At 37.6% G+C, this 23,317-nt stretch overlaps 7 protein-coding genes across 7 annotated transcripts; 2 read left to right on the top strand and 5 right to left on the bottom strand.

Annotated features, from left to right (window-relative positions):
* Positions 1 to 1,152: 1,152 nt before the first annotated feature.
* On the top strand, positions 1,153 to 2,693 carry MELLADRAFT_92500 (uncharacterized protein; the record flags this gene model as incomplete). Its single annotated transcript, XM_007405621.1, has 7 exons — positions 1,153 to 1,375; positions 1,440 to 1,520; positions 1,605 to 1,702; positions 1,778 to 1,834; positions 1,905 to 2,136; positions 2,217 to 2,467; positions 2,652 to 2,693. 7 exons carry the CDS (start codon positions 1,153 to 1,155, stop codon positions 2,691 to 2,693), a joined length of 984 nt encoding a protein of 327 aa, XP_007405683.1.
* Positions 2,694 to 4,208: 1,515 nt separating this feature from the next.
* Positions 4,209 to 5,766, bottom strand: MELLADRAFT_102949 (uncharacterized protein; the record flags this gene model as incomplete). The annotated part of the gene is made up of 4 exons (XM_007405598.1): positions 4,209 to 4,420; positions 5,090 to 5,207; positions 5,242 to 5,316; positions 5,689 to 5,766. 4 exons carry the CDS (start codon positions 5,764 to 5,766, stop codon positions 4,209 to 4,211), a joined length of 483 nt encoding a protein of 160 aa, XP_007405660.1.
* Positions 5,767 to 6,530: 764 nt separating this feature from the next.
* On the bottom strand, positions 6,531 to 6,983 carry MELLADRAFT_102948 (uncharacterized protein; the record flags this gene model as incomplete). The annotated part of the gene is made up of 2 exons (XM_007405597.1): positions 6,531 to 6,823; positions 6,950 to 6,983. 2 exons carry the CDS (start codon positions 6,981 to 6,983, stop codon positions 6,531 to 6,533), a joined length of 327 nt encoding a protein of 108 aa, XP_007405659.1.
* A 3,012-nt stretch (positions 6,984 to 9,995) lies between these two features.
* On the bottom strand, positions 9,996 to 10,643 carry MELLADRAFT_29346 (uncharacterized protein; the record flags this gene model as incomplete). The annotated part of the gene is made up of 2 exons (XM_007405596.1): positions 9,996 to 10,460; positions 10,557 to 10,643. Coding segments are annotated over 2 exons (552 nt in total), but the record flags the coding sequence as incomplete, so codon positions are not given.
* Positions 10,644 to 13,023: 2,380 nt separating this feature from the next.
* MELLADRAFT_70937 (uncharacterized protein) lies at positions 13,024 to 15,122 on the bottom strand (the record flags this gene model as incomplete). The annotated part of the gene is made up of 7 exons (XM_007405595.1): positions 13,024 to 13,291; positions 13,415 to 13,521; positions 13,606 to 13,696; positions 13,799 to 13,825; positions 13,891 to 14,023; positions 14,139 to 14,478; positions 14,546 to 15,122. 6 exons carry the CDS (start codon positions 14,781 to 14,783, stop codon positions 13,493 to 13,495), a joined length of 858 nt encoding a protein of 285 aa, XP_007405657.1.
* A 2,635-nt stretch (positions 15,123 to 17,757) lies between these two features.
* On the top strand, positions 17,758 to 18,823 carry MELLADRAFT_92497 (uncharacterized protein; the record flags this gene model as incomplete). Its single annotated transcript, XM_007405622.1, has 4 exons — positions 17,758 to 17,902; positions 18,046 to 18,142; positions 18,228 to 18,548; positions 18,631 to 18,823. 4 exons carry the CDS (start codon positions 17,758 to 17,760, stop codon positions 18,821 to 18,823), a joined length of 756 nt encoding a protein of 251 aa, XP_007405684.1.
* A 335-nt stretch (positions 18,824 to 19,158) lies between these two features.
* Positions 19,159 to 22,653, bottom strand: MELLADRAFT_115385 (uncharacterized protein; the record flags this gene model as incomplete). The annotated part of the gene is made up of 5 exons (XM_007405594.1): positions 19,159 to 19,593; positions 19,670 to 19,914; positions 19,982 to 22,169; positions 22,244 to 22,497; positions 22,570 to 22,653. The coding sequence occupies 5 exons, from the start codon at positions 22,599 to 22,601 to the stop codon at positions 19,526 to 19,528; spliced, it is 2,787 nt and encodes a 928-aa protein (XP_007405656.1).
* Between the last annotated feature and the right edge of the window lie 664 nt (positions 22,654 to 23,317).

The raw sequence follows: 23,317 nt of genomic DNA, 5'->3' as shown, positions 1-23,317 counted from the left end.
TGATTGTGGGCGTTAGGGGTTTTTATTACATTTTGTCAAATGTCACTTTTTAACAAATGATAAAAAAATTCAGGTTACAGTGGACAACGCGCACAAGACCTGACTTTGCCAGCTGCCCGCCTCAACGAGTAGCTCGCCTGAGTTCAATGGTTTGAGTCAAGCTGGTCGTACATAGTCAAGTAGAGAGTTCTTTGCAGGTAACGATGATGCCTTTATGAATATTCCGACTGGTGGTCGCAGCTACAACTTCATCAGACCTTATATCATACAACCAAACCAAATTGAGTTGCAAGCTGTAGAGTATGTACGTAAGAGAGCTTCAAACGCTGTGATTAGAGGTTTTTTTGGTATCTGAACCAGTATCTAAATCAGATGTAAGGGAGTGGCACCCGTTGCATCCAGTGATGGCTCACAGCTTTGAAAAACCCTCGAATGAACTGGCTATGTCTGGCTATCATCTTATCTTGGTTTGCGTAAGCATATGTACTTTGCTCTGAGTCTTGCCCAGGACGATAGCGTGCTTCAGCAGAGTCGAGCTGCCCAAAATAAGCAAACGGAGATCTCATTACTAGATCATCTTCATGACGCTTGATCAGGCATATGAATCGAACAATTGTCTTTGATAGATAAAAGAAAGATGAATAGTTCGCATGAAGTGTGATTCTATACGCTGTTACTGTCTTCACACAATGCTACCTATTCACGCCGGTACCAGTGAGTAGAACAAATTAGCACAGTAGATCAAGACGATTGCCTTGAAAGGTCTACCATAAAGTCCGAAGACACGTCGTCTTGCTTCTTGAATTGGTAATTTATCGTCTTCCATCCCTTCGGCCTAGCATAGGCTTCCGAACATGGAATCAGACCGGCTCAATTCATTGTTTTCTTCATTATCTTCCTGTCATCAACTTGAACGGAAAAAGAAATATTACATTCCTACGACTTGGTGGTACAATCTCAAGGATCATGACTGGTTTCGATATAATTATCGCTTCTTGCTTCCAAAATCTCTTACTTTCTTCCACAAAAAAACCTCTCTGGCCTTTAGACATCTGTGTTCTTCACTGATCGAAATTCTTACCTTTACTCATTATCATCGACAATAAACATTCCAATCTAGAACCTCACAGTATCCTATTATTCTAACTCACCATGGACAAGATCAAAAAAGCTCTGAGTCCCAACAAGGACGAGACCAGTACCGACTCATCTTCACCAACAAGAAGCTCCTCCATCAAGCCTGCTCGTCGCTCATCAAAAGCTACAGCCGAATCGAAGAAAAGTCTAGATGTCAGACCTACCAGTGAGCAAGTTGTGGAAAAGGATGAAGTCATTCGCGAGAATGTAACTGGAGAAAGTAAAGTAACATCTGTCGGTGAGTTCTATACTATCTCATTTCTCGTTTCTTCGCTTCGAAATGATCAGAAGCTGAAGTACAGTGCCTTCTATCGCAGTTAAACCATTGGCGAAGGATGGACTCGATGCAGCTGAGACTATCCAAACTCAAAAAGTCGTTGCTCGTCAGTGAAAATGTCTACCACTTTTATTTCAATAAATTCAAAACCGTTGACGTTACAATACAATGTTTTGATATCACTCTCTAGCTGTAACTCATAACTTGATCAAACACCAAGAGACAGAGGAAGTCTTGAGAGCCCGTGAGCATGATCGACACATTCATCATGTTCAACATCACGTTCAGGTACCTCTCGTTTTGTTTCTACGCAGAATCTCTGGAAAATTGCTCACATTCTAATTGTTCTGTTGATCTCATCAGCCTGTCAAAGATTTGGAAGTTCGTGATGAGGTGCATCATACCACCGTTGCGCCTACTGTAAGTTAACAATCTTCTCTAGGATGGTCTAGCGTTCAACTCATATCAAATTTCTTTTTGATTCTCTTAGACCGTCATAAATGAGAACTTGTCAGCTACAGCAGACGACGCAGCTGCTTACGAGTCAATTGGAACTCAATTCAAAGATCAAGTTGTTCATGCTGAAACCAAACGAGAAGTCGTTGATCTTGGCGAAACGGTTCAAGTTAGAGAACATCATCATGTTCATAATGTGATTCAGCCTGTGATCGAAAAAGAAACTCACGATCGTCATCGAATCCATACTACTGTCCCCGTTCATCGTTGAGTCAAAAAGATCAAGTTACAATACTTTGAATAAATATCTAACTTTGCTATCTTTTTGTTTACATTTGTACCAAAGATATAACCCACGAAGCTCCAATCATCCATAACTCAATCAGTCATGAACCACTAAGTATGGACGACTATATCAAACGTGGTGGTAGTATAAGTTCTACTACTACTCATTCGGATGTAGGCAAACAACTCTTGGCTCAAAAACCTTCAGAAATAGAAGAATCAAAAGCCATCAAAACTAGTCCCAAAACTTCTACTCCTACAAAGGTTGTTGATGTTGTGGAATTAGAAACTGATTTGAATCAAAAATTAAAGGTCAGATTTCCATTTCTATACGTCTTTCTCTTGTTTATTGTTTTGCCTCTTGGGCTGTTGTGTTGACTGTTCTTGCCTTTTCATTCCTACGGTTCACAGGTCTGATGGACTTGAAAGTATTTATCTTTCATAGCCTTGAAATCCCTTTTAATTCTTTTTTCATCCTATTCTCAATCCTTTAAAGTCTAATCACCATGTAGTCCTATTAGTATCAAGCTTAACTTGAAAACTTGTATCATTGCCCATTCTCCCAATTCAAAGCTTACAGCAAGAAAATATTTAAACCCAAGTTTAATTAACCTGTAGTTTTTCTTATCGTTATACTTTGTAATCTCGATAAATCACTTGTCCCTTTTACTTTGAAATCCAAATGCCCATATCTCTCCTGCTGATGATCTCACAAGATCTTATCACCGAACCTTCACTCATATCCCTTGAGTCTCTTTGCATTTTTTGATATTGATAAATCAATACACATATGCAAAGTTTGATGAATGCGAAGAAGAAAATTTGTACATTCAGACTCCAGGACCCTTTCTTTAAATTGCAAAATAATATACGCGAATGCACGGTGAATCTCGACCACCTTGTGGTGATACTCAAGTTCTTAACCTGCTTGTATATACACTTCATTATACTATACATACTTTTGAATCCAAAGTTATCTCCTCCACTGCAGTGAATTCTTATCTTCAGATCCTAATTACAGAAAGTGAGATCAAACTGTCTTTTTCAAAGTTAAAACACTCATTTTACGTCATTTCTTTGACTCGTTGATTTGCACTGAAAAAATTCAATAAAAATTTCATTCATCATTTCAAAACTCCACCACTTTATCAAAAACAGAAAGTGTACGTAACCAATGAAGAATTCTTTCCATATTCATGAAAATTAAAGAAAAAACCTATATATATACATACAAACTCATAATGAAAAAACTAAAATGATTTACCAAGGTTTTATTTTTGAGGAGGTCACATATACTACTTTCTTTTTTTGCTGAATCATCAAGAAAAAATTATAATTCAAAACAAGATCAAGAAATAAAAAGCGTATAAACAAAACAAAACACCTAAAATTCAATTGTTTTTTTGACTTATTCATTCATTCATACCTCTTACTTCTAAAAACAAAACAACACAAAACATTTTAATACATCTCTTCAGGAAATTTGTGTCCTGAGTGATTTATTTTGAATTTTTGCACATAAATTTCCAAAATACAGCCAATACAGCACTTTAATTGAGCTTATCACCACAGATGCTGAAAAGTGCAGCAGTTATGGCTAAGTATGCTCCATGATTGCCCCTTCCACCAGCCTACCACCTGTGATCCCCCCTGCCACCCGGTCACAATTGCCACCCCCTGGTCACATTGTCCCACCACTACATCACTGAAGGAACCCCCAACCATTTTGAGATGGATATCTCTCCTAAAGATGATATGTGCACTGCATGAGATCTACACCCACTCAAATACCCAACCTCACATTCAAAGATCTCACAGCTAAGACACACAGCACCAATGGGGTAGGCTTGTATGTTACTTAGCTCGCGTGCGCGTGCTGGAGAGTGTGGGATGTAAGCAGAATGCAGAATTCAATCCAAATTCATACCAAACACTCCCAATGCTTGTTGTATGGTAGGGTGAGCAGCACAAAGACATGATTCAATTATGTATCACAAGAGCAAGGGACTTTGATTTGAGTTGATCAAACTATCTACAGTTGATATCCAGTGTTTTATTCCTCCTCCTTGCCATCCTCCTCTGTATCCATATGACCAGAGCCAGACCTCCCCAATGCATTACCATTACCAGATCCACACCTCTCCATGCGATTGTCTTGAGCAGATGCTAGAAATTGAGCCAAAAGAGGAGCTGGCGGTTGGCCAGAGGCTTTGATGTTGGCCCAGGATTTTTTTGCATCAAAAACCTCTTGATCATAGTGCAGGACTTGTTCAAGATATCTGCATGACAACGGATAGGTCAGTGGGTCTGGTCTCATTCACACAAAATTGTTAAATAATTGCTACTTCCCACCAAAGGCACAGTGTGGTAAGATACTTCCACAGTTGCTAGGAGGGTAAGAAATGGCTAGGTGCACAGGTAGATTCACATGCATGCCAGGATGGCGTGGAGGAAGATAAGAAGAAAATAAAGCTCAATAGTATGGCTATGACCTGGCCCTGGCTCTGCACACCCAAGCTTGCCCAATGATTTCCTGGAGACGTGTGGCACACACCCCAGGTCAGCTGAGCTTGGCTTGATTAGCCCCAGAAGCCCCGCCACGGGCCCTGGCCTTGAAGTTTTTGGTTCTATCCTCTCAGGCTCAATACAGCCCTGCAGCTGGCCCTGGTCTGCTTGAAGATGCAACAGGGCCTTTCCAAGGTTGTGCAATGCCCTGGGGCCGGACACGTCTCCGGGTCCAGGTCATATTCCTAATCAATAGCTGTCAGGTCTTGTGCAAAGATCAGCCAGGGGCCGGGCTTTGTCCATGACAGTCCTTTGACAATGTTTTTTATTTGCTGTGTGGTTGTGGTGAATATAAACCGTGATGTATTGCTACAATGTTGGGCCTAGGCAAGTCCAATATTTCTCCTCCTGAGTACCATGGACACTCACCATGAAGACAAACTACTTCACCTTCTTGCGCCCCAACTCCAACACCAAGTCCTTGTTGCCCAGAGATTATGCATTGGGGAGAAACACTTGGGCAACCTAATTGTTTGATAGTTAGCATCTACAACCATGAATTTTCAAAACATAAAACATACCTGAAGTACCAGCAATTTGGCAGATGGTACCAGGAAAGCCCTTCCCTCTGGAACACCAAGGATGTTGGTGAGATGCTTGATTGTAACAGCATCAAATTAATCAGCCTGGTCATGGTACTTTTCTTTCAAGGGAATCAATTTTCATCTTGATTGTTTGGAGACTTAGCACTGAGTGCACCTCACTGTGCTGGTTCTTCAATTCTCCTTGATGAAGAGGTACATTGCAGTTCCAGAGATACAGGGCTTGCTGGCAATGTAATCACCAGGGAAGTGTTCAGCTATGTATTCCAGATCAAGACCAACAGTTCTGTTGGAATGTTCAGTGAGTTTTAATACAAAGTGCAATCATAATTAAGGAAGGTTTTACTTACACATTAAGAAAAGCATAGGAGGACATTACTATCAGTCAATCTACCACTCACTCAAATCACCTGTTCAGGTACCCACTTTGACTCCAATCCAATCAATGTTCATTCCTGACAACAAAAAAACAGGTATCCATTCTCTAAGTTTTCTTACTCTCATGGTAAGATTATTGGAGTATATTTAATAAGTCTATTGTTAATAAATATCTTATGTTGAAAACATGGATTACATGTTTTCTATGTACATTAATTACTTACAATCTTCAACCTTGGTCTATAATTATGGCTGAGGTTGAAGTTTGTTTGGGGGAGCCCGGGCGCAGGGCTCTGCCATCTTTGCGTCACGGTATACTTCACCGTTGATGTCAGGCTGATCTTGGCGCCCAGCTGGGTGGGTGGGTGGAATTAAAAATTTCCAACTGTGAGAATGGATTCTATCAATAAGGTTTTGGTCAAAGTAGTTGATGTGAGAGTTTGGATTGTGTAATTCAATCCAAACTTCCCCGGTGAAAAACTTGGTTTGGAGTTACGGATATATACCTACTTTGCCAAAAACTTAGTCATGGAATTGCATCCTAAGTTGTGCCTTTGTTAAGATTAACAAGGAAAGTGTACCTAAAAAATCTTTACCAGGCAGTGTGTTCTGCTCAATGAAGTATATGTGAAGTAGTTAATTAACTCATCTTGATGGAACAAAAAAGATATGAATTAGGGAGCTTACATCATACAATTTCTGTTAAAATGTCAAACATGTCACCTGTGTCATCCAAATGATAAGACCACTCAAATCCATCAGGCAGAATGTGTCTAATTCAATATCAAACACATTCCACAAGGATGGTCCAGGTGTGAATATTTTGCAAAGATATAAGATCTTGGTCTTTTGTAAAAGAATTTCTGTGTCACAATCTTTGAGAAATTCTATCAAGCCTGCCCATGCCTAGAATCCCACCGATATTTAGTGGCAGAGTCACTTGAACGTTCATCAAGATCAGGTGTGTTTAACTCAGCTTGGGATTGAAGAATCTCAAAGGCTTCCACAGGCCTTGTAAAACAATGAGCCGGGACTCCACCATTTAAATTCCTGCCGCACTGCCCGCAGCTGATATTATTGACATCAAACTTCATATAAGTCCACCATGAAGTTTGACTTGTTATATTCATTTGCTCATCAGGAGCCAAAAGGTTTTGATCAAGATTTTGTCCAACCAATGCATCTTGGATCCCCAAATCAAAATTTACTCTCCTCCCAAAGACCAAGGAGAACTTATGCCAAGTGTGGAGTGGATTATCAAGGTGTGTGTAAACATTTTACTTGACATTTAGTGAAATCTGATACTTACTAGTTTGTTTATACTGTAGGCTCAGCTTTGGCATCTTGTGAGTAACAGATATTCAACTGCATCTTTCCAAAGGGGTTTTATATCACAAATCACAAGCTCTCAAGGAATTTATTCATAAAGCACAAATTTTAACAGCAATGATGAGATTAAGATACCAATGCATGTTAAGTGACTTTACTTTGTGCAAGCCAAGATCAAAAACTGACATGACCTTGGTGTATATCTATCCTTCAATATTGATTTCCCAAGCACCCAAAACTTGACTGTTCCACCTCTGCAAGAATCAATCTGCAAGGTAGGTTTATGCATCTTTTCGACACCACATCCATTCCCCTGTAGCACACAAATGTACACACACAAATGCATTGTGGTAGAACATTGATACATGTCTCAAATAGGTCTTCAGACTTCCCTTTGTAAAGAAGCCCAGACAGTGGGACATGGATCAGACATAGGATGTCTAATCATCTTTGTCCAAAGTGGGTTCACTGTACTTTCTGAAAATGGATGTGTCACATGTAGAGGCCTCAATTACTGTCTTCTACATACTGGAAACATCCTCTGCTGTCATCAACAATCTTGATACAGAAGATCTCATCAAATCCAACCAAACCAACTGGATACAGTTGTCTTATGCTTATTTTGTCTTCCATTAAACTTGTTAAAATGAATTTGTGCGTTATCTAGTTATCATGATACACATAACACTACAAAATGCATAGAAATCCAATGAATCTTTCCCATATACCCACCTCATTACACTACAACAAACCTGTTGCCATTTGTCACAAGAGTTGAGTTATGGAAGAGTATGGAAGCTGTTGTGAGCACTTCTAGTTAGGAATCCAAAAAAAACCATAAGAGATGAGCATCCACAAGAATCACTTCTCATTAAACCTATTTACAATATCTTTGCCCAACACAGGGTCATCCAAAATAGACCAAAGCAGCCCAAGTGACCCCATTTTGATTCTCCATTGTTCCACTTTCAAAAAGACAACAAGGCCCAAAATGTTCAACCAAAAAAAGTTAGAAGGGTAAGAAAGTGAAAGTTTGGCTTGTTGGTCCATCTATCAAGCAACAAGACTAACAAATCAGTTCAAGAACCTGTTCACACAAATCTTTTCATTTATGTAAGATTTCTTGTTAAATATCCTGGTCTGATCAGCAAACCATACACCAATTCTAGTATCCAAAAAGTATCAATACTTTATCCAAACTAAAAATTGCAAAAGGAAAACAAAACTGGAGATTCTGTTATATATATATAAGACCATCCACAGAAACCTTTCCCAAGAAGTTTCTTTGCATAAAGAACCATATCACAATCTTGAACTTAGTGTAACATTCAAGCCATCAAGATTTAAATCCTTCTATTAAGCTTTATTATTAATGTTGATAAACTACACAGTCAATAAATTTAAAACCATTTAAGGATTTTATAAATCAAATTTATCTTCTTGTTACCCATGATAAGAACTCTTACATATGCTCATCTGATGCTATGTACTCAATTCTGTTAATCATGAATGTTTCCTTTCAACATCTCATTCCAAAACCACAAACCTTCCCCCACACCTAACCTTCATAACTCCTACTTTTCCTAACTAGAATCAAACCACCTATTTCTGATTTCATAAACCAAAATGATAAAAAGAAAAAAACAAAGCCAGTGTGAGTTAATTAGTACTACACAGCAAGAAGGAATCCCAATACAAACTTCCAAGATCTTAATATTATGACAAAAAAGACTCATCCATTAAAGAAAAAGAAAATCACAGACATTCATCTCAAGTTCAATCAGCTTTCACACCTCATAATTCCAGCAGTGTGAATTATGTAGCATGTAGTGCAAAAAAAAGATAAATTTCATTTCATAAAGACCTTCCCTTCACTTCCCTTCACTTCCCTGCTCCTCCTCCCCCAAAAAACCAAAAATATAGAACGACACAAAACTTAAAACGGTGTAAAAATCCAAAACCTCGGTATTCTAAACACCTACAACCTAAACCAAACAACCTAAACCAAACCTAGACCAAACTAAACCAAACATACCAAACCAACATACACAAACACACATTTTTTGAATTTTTAGTTTTCGGTAAAGAAAAAAGTAATAAAAAAACACAAGATACCAATTTAACCAAAACCAAACCAAACCAAACCAAACCAAATTGAAAGAATGAAATGAAGAAGAAAGAATGAATGAAATAAATTGATACAACATTGAGTTTATTTTTAAGTTGACAAAAAAAAGGTAACAAGATAAATGAAAGAAACGAAAAAAAAAACACATGAGAAAAGAAAAGAAAAGACCAAAAAGAAAAGGAAAGACCAAAAAGATGAAAAACTTTTAATGACGACCACGACTACGACCCAGACTAGTATCCGACAAAGAAATCCCACCTAATCCATCCACCGGTGATAAAGGATTCGTTTGATGATGATGATGATGAGCTTTCTGATGATGATGAACTTTTGGATGATGAGTAGTATTAGAAGAGATTCCCAAGACCCTAGCCGCTTTATTCCGTGGGTTCTGAACCAACGATGAAGCCAATCCCGAACCCTTCGCATTCTTTTTCCTAAACGTTTTCTTCATACTAAGCTCATCATTCATATCCTCCTCCTCATCTTCATGGTCATCTTCTTGTTCTTCTTCAACCACTTCAACTTCTTCATGTTTTCTAGAACTAATCTGATTAGGTGAAGAAGTTCTTCTAGACAAAGAAAGCACCAAAGTATCCGTAGATGCCGATCGATTCAACCCAGACAAACTAGTGACCGACGAATTACGAGTTAATCTACCATCATAACTATGACCACTTAAACTTCTCAATCTACCTAACCTACGATCTTCTTCTTCATTCTCTTCACTCAATCCGATCCTTCTACTATGCCCACCTCCTTCACTCGTCCCACTCGATTCTTCTAGTTCTTTTTGACAATACCATCGGATTCCTACAGGCACTAAGACTCCAATAGCCACTAATCCTAATCCAAACAAGTTCTTAGGGTTCAGTAATGATAAATCTTCAGGTCCGACCATTTGATCTAAAGTAGTACCTAATTGAGTATGAATCAATGTCACAGGCATGATCCCAATACAAGTTGATAACCAAAAGATTCCTAACTCAATCCCAACATGTGGAGCCAAAAGGTTTACGACCCAATGAGGTGGTAAAGGAGAGATTCGAATGACGATCAAGTATGAAAACAAATCCAATCGATTGGTTTTCGTTTCAATCTTCATCTTCCATACTTCTAATCGATTCCTAAGTGATGGTGAATATAAAAAGATTGTACTTCCTAAGTTTGATGACAGTTTATAACATAACAAAGCTCCTGTTCCTACACAGAATGAAACTAGGGGTAATCCTAACTTCACCCCATACATCGCACCTGCTAAGATTGATAAATACATCGAACCGGGTAATGAAAAAGCTTGTAAGAATAGATAAATCAAGATAAATGATGAAAGTAATCTATAATAGTTTTTAGTTTTATAAATCTATATAAAAAAATCAACAAGAAAATCAAAAAAAAAAATCAAAAACTCAGTATGAAATCTTTCCTAATGATCTTTTTTGATATCAAATCCACTTACTTGTAAAAGTTGATTTAATTTTTTAAGTGCATCAAAACTAGTCGGTAAAGTCAACATCGATCTATGTTCTTCCGCCACCGGTGGAAGTAAAACCCAAATCACAGCACTCAACAACAAAGCAGAAGCCACTAAAAGTCCACCTAATTTGATACCTAATGAAAGTAAAGGACGTTGAAGTGAGAATGTATTCCAATCTTCAGCTGAAAACAAATGAAAAGGTTCATGATTAAGTAAATGTGAATTGGTAGTAGTAGTCGTAGGAGTAGGAGTCGTAGAAGTAGAGGGAATGAACGCTTGAGGATGAGTAGGAGATGAAGCTGATGGTGGAGTGAGATCGATGATGATTGAATTAGAAGATTGTAAATTAAGTCTTAAGGGAGGTCTATGATTTTGATGATGATGATGATGAGATAAAGGTGATGTTTGATTTGATCGAATAGGAGTCGAGTTAGGAGTCGAAGCCGGTGGAAAAGAAGCTTGATGAGGAGATCTTCTAGAAGAATGATGAGACGAAGCTGAATTAGGTAATGGAGGTAATTGATCTAAATCACTTGATTCATCTTCATCATATTCATCATAATATCTACCACCGGCTAGAGTCTTGAGAGTATGTTGAGAAGTAGAGAGTCTTAGATTTGAAGAAGCTGCTGCTGAAGAAGAAGAAGAAGAGAAGGATCTATTGAATTGAGGAGAGAAAGATTTAAAAGTATGAGATTGAGATTGAGATTGATGATGATGAGATTGATGATGAATGATGTTAGAATCTAAAGTAGGAGTGAGAGCTACATAAGCTGAAGAAGTAGGATTGATAAGTTGTAATGAAGAATGAGTTGATGATTTGATAGGTGATGAAGGGTTAGTGATTGAATGATCATTAGTTGAAGTTGATTTGATTTGATTTTGATTTTCTATTTTATGATTCATGTCTCTTTTGATTAGTTATTGTTGTTGATGATGATGTTCTTTGTTTTCATGAGTTGGTTTGGTTTGATTAGAAGTTGAAGTTGAGTAGTGAAATGGTATTAGTGGTAAGTTGAGAAATCGATTTGATTTTGCAATCGATAGATTTCCACTTTCAAATGTCAATCTCTGTAACACTTCACTCACACTGAAAGCTATCCTCTGATTCTCGTTTCACATTCAGTACTCATTCAAAGGGCTCAACCTCAAAGTATATTTCCTTCATCATCATCCCTTGATCTACCTACATTCATTCATTCATTCTTCATTCTACTCACAACCATGAGTATCTTATCTTCATCACATCTCTACTTTACATCCCAAATCTTAATCTCATTGTTCACTAGCTCGTATCTTCCCTCCACAAATCCATCACCACCTCTCCTCTGCAACACCACCAAAAGGAATTTCATTTTCGAGTAGCTCAAAAATGAATTCATACTAATACTATGAGGAATTTCGAAAGACATGCATGCATGCAGAGAGGATACTTAACTCAACAATTCTTAACCCTCTGGACCAATTTGGTGTGAATCAAAATATCAATTTTCCATCAACTGATAAATACACAAGAAAATCAAAATCCCGTGACAATTCGGGATCATACTCTTCTTGGGTCATTCCTGATCCGTACAAAGTGAAAATTAGCTATCAATGTGGGTAATCTAAATCAATTTTCATCAACAATATTATTCATAGACAAGAGACTTTCAATGGGTATATCTATCTATGTACTTTCATTTAAAGACACATATCTGAAATCCATTCAAGGTATCCTCACGGTCTATCTCGAATCTCGTCTGATTCAAAATTTATCCTATATTTTCAAAAAAAAATGTCATAGACTTTTTTGGAATTTCTCTTCCTCTCATCTTTCTTGATATTAAAATCAAATCAAATTTATCAAACCTCAAAAAGAATGATATAAACCACGATGAATTCCAAAAATCCCTTAAAAAGCCCATCCATCCATCCTGATCAAAACCTTTCATCTTTCAAACAAAATAAACAAATCTCAAAACCCATTTATAAACCTTTTCATACAACAATATCACTTGACCTTTAATGTAATTCTCACTCTTCATTAACCCATCATGATGTTTTGTTCTTCAGGAATTTCAATCTCTTTCCTTTCTCCGTGTTTCAACCCTCAACCCCTAAGACATACTCAACTTTCTTTCTTTCACATCTCAACCAAATGATCTCATTCGATTCCTTTACTGTGTTCTTTTTGTTCATGAACCCTTACCAAACCCTCATGAACGTCAATTTTCCTATCAATGTCTGTTGCCTTGAAGATATGTATTTACATTAGGATGGAATTGCAAGCTGTTTGCAATACGGTTTTCATCATCTTCACTTATGGTCCATGGATACATCAGACTGAAAAAGTTTCTTGGGTATACTGCAAGTAGGTTTATACGTCACGTGGTGCAAATTCTATCCGAGAATAAAATCAAATGTGTGGTGTAATCCCAATCATTGTCCCATGTGACTACTTAACTTTCACTGTCAACTTAATCAAACCAATCAAATGATCCAATCACGTTTTTGCAAACAAAGACCAAAAGTATAAACCCAATCAAACCAGTTCTCCAAAGTTAAACCGTTCAACAAAGCAAACCAAAACAGGTTTTTGAAAAAAAAACAAAAAAATGAATGGCATTTAATGCAACTAGTACACATAGATATACTTAAGAAAAAGTACTAATGATCAACACAACCAAAAAAGAAAAAGTCTAACCAAACTCCACAATAAAAAAACACTTCAACAACTAATCAAAAACAACGATGCAGAAAAGAAATAAGTAAAGAGTCGTAGTGAGACTAGCACATACAAAGTTCATATGAACCCCAAAAAAAGTCATCTTTAAGTTGATAAATACTTAATAACTAACCAAGCAATACATAAGAGAACCCGAGAGAAAAAATCATCGATAAAGAGATGTAAAATGAAGAAAGTAGGTTCTTGGAAACTAAGAAACTACTTCCCATTTGATATCGACTATTAAAACCAAACCAAACCATCTCAGTTTAATCACAACTGGTAGAAATGGTTTTGAAAGAGAAGACAAAAATGTTGACTTACAGACTCCTTCATCTGGGGTTCCAAGTGCATTAAAAGCACCAATTGAAAGATCAAGACTTTGTAAAGTAGGACATCCAGGACACTCATCCGCCTATATTCCCCCCAAAAAAAATCAAACCAACCAAAAAAAGTCAAACCAAACTTCATCAGTACTGCCTACAACAAACCATACTTTTCATAACGATCGACTAACCCCAATACAATGAATAGTCTTTCCAGTCTACGAAAAAAAGAAACATAAATCAATAACCTGATGCAATATATAGAATTTCAAAAAGCACTTACAGAAACTCGAGTGACGGCAATTGTCTTGCCACAGTATTTACCACCTTCATACATTGAAGAATCAATAGCCACCACATAATCCGAGTCTTGATGAACCGTACCACAAGCACCTGCTACACCTCCTTGAGAAAAACTAAAAAAAAGTTTCAAAAAAAAAAAAAGAACAAAAAGAAAACAAATGATCAGATATTGAATAAGATAAAGTAAAAGAAGTGTAAGTCAAGATAAACAGAATCAGAAAGCCTTACAAAGTGGCTTTTCCACTGTAAGTCGAAGCTCCAATTGATATCCCACCAGATGAACCAGCAGAAACCGACACCCCAACCGAAAGCGTATTATCCTTCTTAGTCGCCGGAGCAGGAGCAGGAGCAGGAGCAGGAGCAGGAGCAGGGGTTTCTTTCTTAGGTTCAGTTGGATTCCAAGCAGGAACTTTCTTAGGCTTTGGTACTGTATAAGTAGGAACTGTGGTGTTTTGAGTGGTATGGTTCGAACTTGAAGTAGTGCTGTTTCCATCTCCATCATCTGTTTCATCATCACAGTCTTCATCATCATCTCCGTCTTCTGAGTCGTCTCCATCATCCCCATCAGCTAAACCCAAACCAAAAACTCTCAGTTTGTATAAACCACGTGAAGTTTCGAAAATAAGTTTGCTTACATCGAGATTCGAGATGATGAGAAAACTCAAGAGTTCCAAATCGTCTGATCGAACGTTTCTCAAGCTCATGAAGATCATCAACAGATCTTTGAACAAGAGGAGTGACCATCTCTTTAAGAGCACGAGAATGTTTCATAGCAATAGCATGACCGTTACGAATGTAAGAATGTGAAGGTAAAGAAATCGAAGATGAAATCAAACTCGAAAGAGAGAAAGCTAAACAAAGAGAAGATTTCATGATTGAATAATGTGATCTAAGCGATTGTAGTAAGAGTTTAGAAATCGAGAGATATGAAAATAAGTTATTGAAAGTAGTAGGATAAATCGTTTGGATGTTAAAGAGGATGGAAAAGTAGATTTATATATAGTCAATTTTTCTTTGATTAAACACTTTGACCAGCAAGAATGATTGGACCTGATTCGATAAACCAACCAAAGCTCGAGAGCGTTTGAAGAGGTAGAAGCGTGAAGTGGCGTATGAGATTTTACAAGTACCAAAGACTTGATGAACTTGATGTAATGCAAAAGTTAAATGAGAGAAGTTAACAAAGGGGGTGGAGGAAATCCGTCCAAAATGAAAAAAAAAATCAGGGGGATAAGTTCAGTCAGTGAATTTTAGATCCCATCAGATTATGTTTTCTTCATTTCTGCTCATCATCAGATCTCTTGAGCTTTATATGAATCCCACCTAGGCAATGACTTCACTCACAACTCAGAGATTTCAGCTACATACCTTAAAATGAAAGAGTTCAAAGATCGATTACAAAGTTCTTGGCAATGAAAAGAACTCCAAGTTTGGTGAAAATTGCTGAGAGATTAGATCAAAGTAGATTGATTAAAATAGGTTTTTTCATTTTATTTTAAAGGTGATGATTTCAAACATACCTTTGAGTTCTTACACAAAAAGCTGATGTAATTGATGAGGATCGCAGTGGCAAGGTATCAAGAGGATGTAGAAGAAGCTTGAATGAAAGTGAGGCGGCAGTTCTGTTGACTCTTTATAGCACAAGAAAATGTAGATCCAAACACAACTAGACAGAAAATCCAAAAATCGTTGGGGAATGCGGCGAGTGGTAATACTGGTGGGCAATCGAATTGATGAGCACAATCTGAGTCTGGCAGGCTGTGTTTCGATTTGGATTTGGATTTGGATTTCGATATGAGTTCTTTTCCAATTTTCCATTCCAATCACCGACTTCACCGATTTCTCATCATCAACCAAAACCAAACCGTAAGCTGACTTCCCTTGACGCAGTTCAAGCTGCATGTGCCACTCACTTACATAACCGAATCAACATGGCCAAGGCTCAGAGGCTGTGTACTATGATGGTATATTCTAATCCTGGAATCGATCTATGCTATGGTATGGTATGCTCAATCTGATTCGATGTCGATCCAATGACACTTCACTTCCAAACCAATCAGTCTTTTCAGAAGATGCCAATTGCCAAAGAAAGAATTTCTTCATGCTGTTCCTTCATCATAACTTACAGACTTCATCTCTCAATCTTCCTTGGGATATCATGAAACGTGAGAAATCCGGTCTTATAAGATTATCCACCATGCGATTTTGTAGGTCGATAGTTGCCCACTTATTTCCTTTCCCTCTCCAAATCTTCATTCTGAGTTTTCTCATCCAAAAATTGAAATCAATTTTATTATTTGGGAGATCTGCGTGGCGTTAATTCGAGTCAAAAGACACATGGATCACTTGAAAGTTGAAAATACCAAGTGCTTTCCTCCACCCGTCTTTTTCTATTGACAAGGTGTACTTGCATCAATTCACTGACGATCACTTACTGACTTTTAACGGTACTGGATGATGGATCTTGAGTGGTTTGGTGTTGAGGCATTGGTGTTTGTATGACATCATCTAGTTATCTCACTGACACCAAGTCTGATGCTTGTTTGTAGAAGGCCAGGCCCCATCTCAAGCACTATGATCCAACCCCTCAGCCTGCCTCAGATGAACCGTGACAATGTCCGAGTTGACCGGCTAAAGTGAGATCGGCTTGTATGTGGGCGCTCAGAGTCAAGGAGAGTTGAGTTTGCTGAACTTGGGGATCATCAGAAATTCTAATGTCTTGTGTAAGTTGATCAAGCAACAAGAAGTTCGAATCCATTGAGCTGAGCCAGTGAGGATGATGGAACGAATCCATTCAGCGAAATCAACATATGAAACATTTGACGATAAGCCTGTCTTAACAGTCTGTAGCCGGCAAGTTTTAAATCCGTTTAATGCAGCCTCGGACTTTTCTTTACAACTGAATAGGGACTGGGCGAAGCTCTGCAAAATTGCAATTCAACCGTAGTTGAAAGCGAGTTGCAAACAGCTAAGCCACTGTTCAATCAATATGAAATTTCCTTATTTTTTTTAGTAAGCTTTATGGCACTAAAAAAAATAGGGTGGCGCACAGGCATGACCCTCCCTAAGACGAGCTGTCTATTCAAAATTTCCCCCCCCACCTCAGCCAAAAGCCTATGGCAGAACGCTTCTGGATAGCCTGATATACCTTTCACAGGTTGCTCTCGCTCTGGTTTTGGTGAAATCATCTGACAGTCGGGTCTCTTGGGCTTGTAGGAGTAATCCTGACACCTCCTGTTTGCATAAATCGCTTCGGTCGACTTCCAGGGGATTCATGCGCTTATTGAGGTGGCTAAATCCTCTGTCGGTCGAAACCTCGCCCAGTCCCTAATCTCCAACGCAAAATCTCACAAACTCAACAATCACTTTCTCCTCTGAAGAAACCCCAACAAACAAAAACCACGCCCATACCAAAAACCCATTGAACTAGAAGAACCTCAAGCAAGATGTCAGGTTCAACTAAATCAAGCAAATCAGCTAATCGATCAAGATACCTAAAAGTAAATCAAAACTTTCTTTCCAAACTTACCATCAATTTCCTCAAACGATCAATCTATATACTCAAGACAACTTAATCATCTGTTGAATTTTTTTTTGGAATAAATCAAGCAACGTGCTCAATCCCAAGCATTGATCACAGGTCCTGGAATATTTTTTACATGTACACGTGGAAAAGAAATTCCAGCAAGTTCAGAACTATTGAATTTACTTCAATCGGTACAATACCATTCTTTATCTGATTCATCTTCCTTTCGAAGATTCTTTTCTGATTTTTTTGTGTTTTGGATTTACTTATGTTTAGATTGCGGATGAGTTTGATTTGGATTCTGATCATCTTGATGAACCTATGGATCATCTTGATGAAAATGAAGAAGAGGAAGAAGAAGATATTGAAAGTATGATTAAGAAAGAGTTGGAAGATATTAAGGCTTCTAAACCTACTCATTCACTAGTTCAACGGTTCGTTTATAAGAAAACAGATTGTGAATGCTGTAAGTGTACACAAAAAAGATCCCAACACTTTTTCTAACCAAACTTCTGATGTTTAAACCTTCACATCTTTTATGATTCAGTATATACTGATGATTTTTTGTTTTGGATTCTTATGCGAATACGTATCTTGGATTTTTCATAGTGGGTTTCATTCGATTTCCAAAGGGTCGTAACCCAATCCAATTCATAAACCATATGGTCAAAAAAGTTCACGAAGGTCAACCCGGTTCCGGACTACGGTACATCCTCATCTCGACCATTCTTCAATAACCTTTCAAAACAAAACAAAAACATCAAACTTAATAACTCTGAATACCTCTTTAGATATATCCAACGCGTCACACCGGTCACAGCCACTTGTCCATCAACCAGTCTAACAGCCTTCAAATCACTTGTCACCCAAGTTCTCAAGCCATACTTTGGTCTTGATCGAACCACCTCATCCACTTCTTTCGGTTTACAATACCGAATCGAACCTATTATAAGGTGTCATGATCAACCTTTAAATCGAACAGAAGTGATCAAATCGATTGGAGAGATTGTAGAAGACTTTAATTCGGAAAAGTATATTGGAATAAAACCATTAGAAGATCAAGTGGATTCTAGAATACCTTTGAAACATAAAGTTAACCTTAACAATGCCAAGTCCGTTCTCCTACCCTAATTTGTTTGGAACAAAAAACCCAAAAAGAAACTGATGTTTAAACTGGCTGATTTTTCTTACCAGAGTGGTCATCCTAGTCAGTGTATATAAGTATGTGGTTGGTATTAGTGTTGTTTCTGACTACGATCAAGAATGTAAAAGGTTTAACCTTCAAGCTATTGCAGAAGCTAGAGAAAAAACTCAACTTGATACCTCGGCCAAACTTAAGCCGATAGAAGTCATGCCTACAGATAGTTCAATTTCTATTTGTTCTTGATCAAAGTTTATCTTTTTGTGTATAGTTGGAACTCTTTTGCTGGATTCTTTAGTTGAAATGTGGTTTCTTTGATACGTTGTATAAATGTTTATATGTAAAGAAATCAAAAAAGTAGAGATAAGCATGGCACGTCTTGAGAGCATAGCACTTCGTAGATCGCATCGTATGTGAGTTTATAAATCATTCAAAGACTCATTTTGATCCATTGATTCAATAAGACCCATTGATTTTACAATTTACAATCTTGATTTGTCTCATTGGCCTTTTCCTTCTTGAAACCAGTTTTCAAAACTCAATGACCAAGTAAAAACAATCAAAAAAAAAGATTGCAATAAAAAGTTATTGTTTATATGAATAATAAATTGATTTTTCATTTTACAATTAAAAAGTATATTTTACATGCACTTATCTTAAAAACTTACAAATTACAAAATACAAAGAAACCCCAACCAAAAAGAAAATTACAGAAAAAAAGGTTAGGGAAAATCATGAATGATACTAATAGCAAAGAACGAATGAAAGAACGAATGAAACCAAAGAGAACAAAACCAATCATTTTTCAAAAAAAATTGTACGAATTTCTTCAACAAAAGAAAACCCCAATGATCAAACCCAATTTACCAAAAAAAAATGAAAGAAAAAAAATACAATCATAAGTTGGTTGAAGTTGGAAGAAAAAGGGTAGAATGATTGATTGGTTTTCTAATTATGAAATGCATGAAATCCATAAAGACCATCTTGTCTACCAAGAAATCCACTACCTTCTAAAACTAACATAACCAAAACCGAAAAAAATCAACAAGAAAACTCCAAAAAAGTGTATAAGAAAAAAAAGGATAAACTGACTTTCAAGTTTCCGACTCATCCAACCTGCTTCATCATGTCTAATCACTTTATCAGAGTTAGTCAACCTATTCAAACTTTCAGCCAAGTTTAAAGTTTTCTTATGATGATCAAGATGATTCGAAAGTTCAGATTCTTCATGACGTTTTAAAACACGTGTAAAAGGTAAGGTACATTCTTTCATTCGATATGGTTCCATACTTGGATCATTCCCATAAACATTGACTGAAACCAACGTATCTACATACCTATGTGTACCACAAAACTTAACAAGATTAGATCCGATTCGGGTTAATGAAATCAAGGTTTGCTTACCATCCACGCTGACCTTTTCCAATGACCACTCTCCAACCTTGAGCACCAGCAGCAAGTGCTTCCAAAGTAAACTGATCCAATTCAATCACTCTCAAATTACTAATTCTTTGACCATTACTATCAACTTGACTTAAAGGATTAATCAAATCTTGATGTAATAAACCAGGTGAAAGGATCGAAGGATTCGATCGATTTAATCTACCTCTTGCATGACCACAACTCAACGAAAGATTCAAGACTTCTAACATTCTCATCTTTTCTTTCAATAAACTTTGTAGACTTAAAAGTGAAAGGTTTGAACAATTTGATAATCCGAATTGTAAGAGATTAGGTTGTTTTGGTATTTTTTCTAGTTCGAGTTCGTTTAGTTTTATAGAAGATAAATCTAATGTGATTAATCTTCCTGAATGAAAACAAGGACAAGTTGAAAAGAATCGGTCAAGTGAATCAGTAGAGATTGGGGTGGGTAAAGTTTGATCACCGTATAATGATAGTTCTTCTAATCCTCCAATTGAAGCCTGAGGGTCTTCCCAAATCTCTTCATCTTCACTGTACCCGCAAAGGAATCCCATCAAACTTTTCTCTGTTAAACCAGTACACTTGGCCAAGTTTAGGCTACGAAAGCTTGGAAGCTTTTTAGAGACAACCGAATCCGATCCAGTGATATGACTTTGATCCCGAGGTTTCTTGATCAATTGTAAGGTATGTAACACGATGGGTCCAGTACGGGTATAACTTAAATCAAGATCGACCAAGTAAGGAAATCCACTTAAGAGATCAGCCAAGTCATGGTCTGCAAGAATAGACACATGACTCAATCCTAATCGGGTCAACCAAGGGAAAGTAGTAGATCGAAGTGAAGTAATAGAGGGATGAGGATGGATTTGCGGAAGACCAGTCTGCTGGTCATAAGGATTACAGAGTGCATGATCTTGAATAAAGTCAGTAAGTGCAGATCGAAACTTTGAGGAAATACAACCACAAAAGTCAATGGCTTGAATAGGAGTTTCGTTGATCAAGTTAGATTCCATTCGTCTTTCGATTCGCGTAGGACGATTATGAAGAGTTTGATTCGAGATTGAAGCCGTGGTAGTTAAACTTGGGATATGAGCATAACCTTGGGATGACTCTTGGACTGGAGCAGGTAAGGTGTGATGAGGAGTTGCATGTCGTGAGATGGGGTGAAGTTCTTTTTGAACTCGATCTCGACCTCTTCCGTTGACTCCTTCTGAAAGCAATGTAACAAGATCTTCGTCATCTGTTATCTCGTATTCCACTTCCACACCACCTCGCAAAAGGATTTCGTCCAAAACTGGTTTAGAAATCGCGCTGTCCATATATTCACTAAAACCAACGGCATTTAGATGACCTTTACGGATCATGGTGGATGAACTAGATGATTCATCTGAATGAGTTTCTGAATCCGAATCAGATAAACTGGTATAACGAGATCTAGTGGACTTGATCAACCTGAGCAGTCGTTCAGGTGTCACAAAACGAATCTGATGACCTTCTCCTATACTTCTTCTCATTCCATGAGATCTGAATTTAGAAAAAGAGATGGAAGAAATATAAGGAGCAGGATTGAAGAGATCATCAAGTTGATGATCAAAGATGAATTCTTCATCATCATTTTCGTTTTCAATAGGAGACGAAAGAGAGAATGATTTCGAAGAAAGATAGCTTGGTGATAAATCAATAGAAGCACGATGAAAGGCTTGAGATAATGATTGGATTAAGATTCGACCTCTGAGTGGACTAATGCTACGTTCGAGGTGTGTATGATGTTGTCGTTTGGATAAACTTCGACCTTCTCGTCCATTGTTATTGATCAGATTCGATGGTAATTGATTAGGATTGATCTCCGATAGAGGCGAAGGAGGGAAACAATCATCCTCATAAGTTAAAATCCGTGCTTCGAGTACATAAGCACCAGCTTCACGTTTGAGACTGATTGAACGACGACCTGATCTGATGGGTGGTTGAGCCTGAGGTTGATGATGTTGATCTGGGGTCAGAGGGAAGTTAAGATTGAGGTCGGGTCGGGTAGTAAGATGTTGGATCGAGTTATCTTGCCTTGTACGATGAGGACTAGGATGTCGACTGGCAGAAGGAGACGAAATCCAACTTGGTTCTACTCCACCATCGAAGAAAGTACCAATGGGATCTACCAACTTGACCACAGTTTCTGTCAAGTTGAAAATGGAAATTCAGTAAGTGCTTTTGTAGTAAATCAAGGATCGAAAGATTGAAGACACCAACCAAATGAATTAGGTAAACCGAAACGAATTCCGAGTGACCAAAGAACTCTTCTAGCTTCTAAATTCCAAGCCTTGTTGACCAAAGATAATGATTTGAGTAAGGATTGAGCTTGAATGATTGGACTAGGTTCCAATAAAGTTAATTGATGATTCGGATGAGCTTGATGATGGATGATAGTGAATTTGATATAAGGGTCTAAAAGTAAGATAGGTTGAGATGGTAATGCAAGTAATAAGATCTGATTGCAAATCAAACTGTTAAATGTAAGACATTCGTCAGTTTAGTGAAATGAGGATATGAAGATATGAATGATATGAATGATTTACCGAATGAGATCAGGTGGCAATTGGTTGATCATCTTCTTTTGGGTGGATTGGATTGGATGGATTGAATGGTATTTTGGTATTTTGATGAATGAGAATGGTAAAATGGTAAAATGGACAAGGGTGCTTTAATCAATCAATCAATCAATGCTTTGTATGGGTAGTTAAAGAAACAGACTGCATAGATAGTTTTGATTGAGTTGACCCTTTTTATCGATAGTTTTCCCTGAATCGATCATCATCATCTGATCAAAAAACTGCATACACTCAACATTTCACTCGATCAAACAGAACAGGTCACAGCTCAAAGGCATTCGCCATCGCCCTTGTTTTCCTCTAACATTTTGACCACATGATCAATTCAACTGTATTTAATTTTGTATAATTGTACTCAAAACAGAAAGTGTGGAGTAAATTACTCAGCATTTTATGTAACTTATCAGATGATCTTCACCATCCAACCCAATCGAATCTCAACCTTCTCCGCCCAAACTCACAACACATGAACCGAAGCATGCTCCCATCATGGACTCTACCTCCAACTCAACCGAAATCATTTGGCGAGAATGGAACTGCGAGAAGTGTACAATACAACATACCAACTCGACCGTCTCGATAAACGAATCATCTCGGCCGTTCATGGCTTATAAACATAAATCAACCGTCCTACCAAGATGGAAAAGGAGCGAGCAGTTGAACATCTGCTGTAAGCTTAGTCAGGGACTTCATGGACTATCCTCACACCATCATC

The sequence above is a fragment of the Melampsora larici-populina genome (assembly GCF_000204055.1).
Source record: "Melampsora larici-populina 98AG31 unplaced genomic scaffold MELLAscaffold_4, whole genome shotgun sequence".
Lineage (NCBI taxonomy): Eukaryota > Fungi > Basidiomycota > Pucciniomycetes > Pucciniales > Melampsoraceae > Melampsora > Melampsora laricis-populina.
The sequence above is the reverse complement of the archived record's forward strand: the minus strand, read 5'-3'. Positions and strand labels throughout refer to the sequence as shown.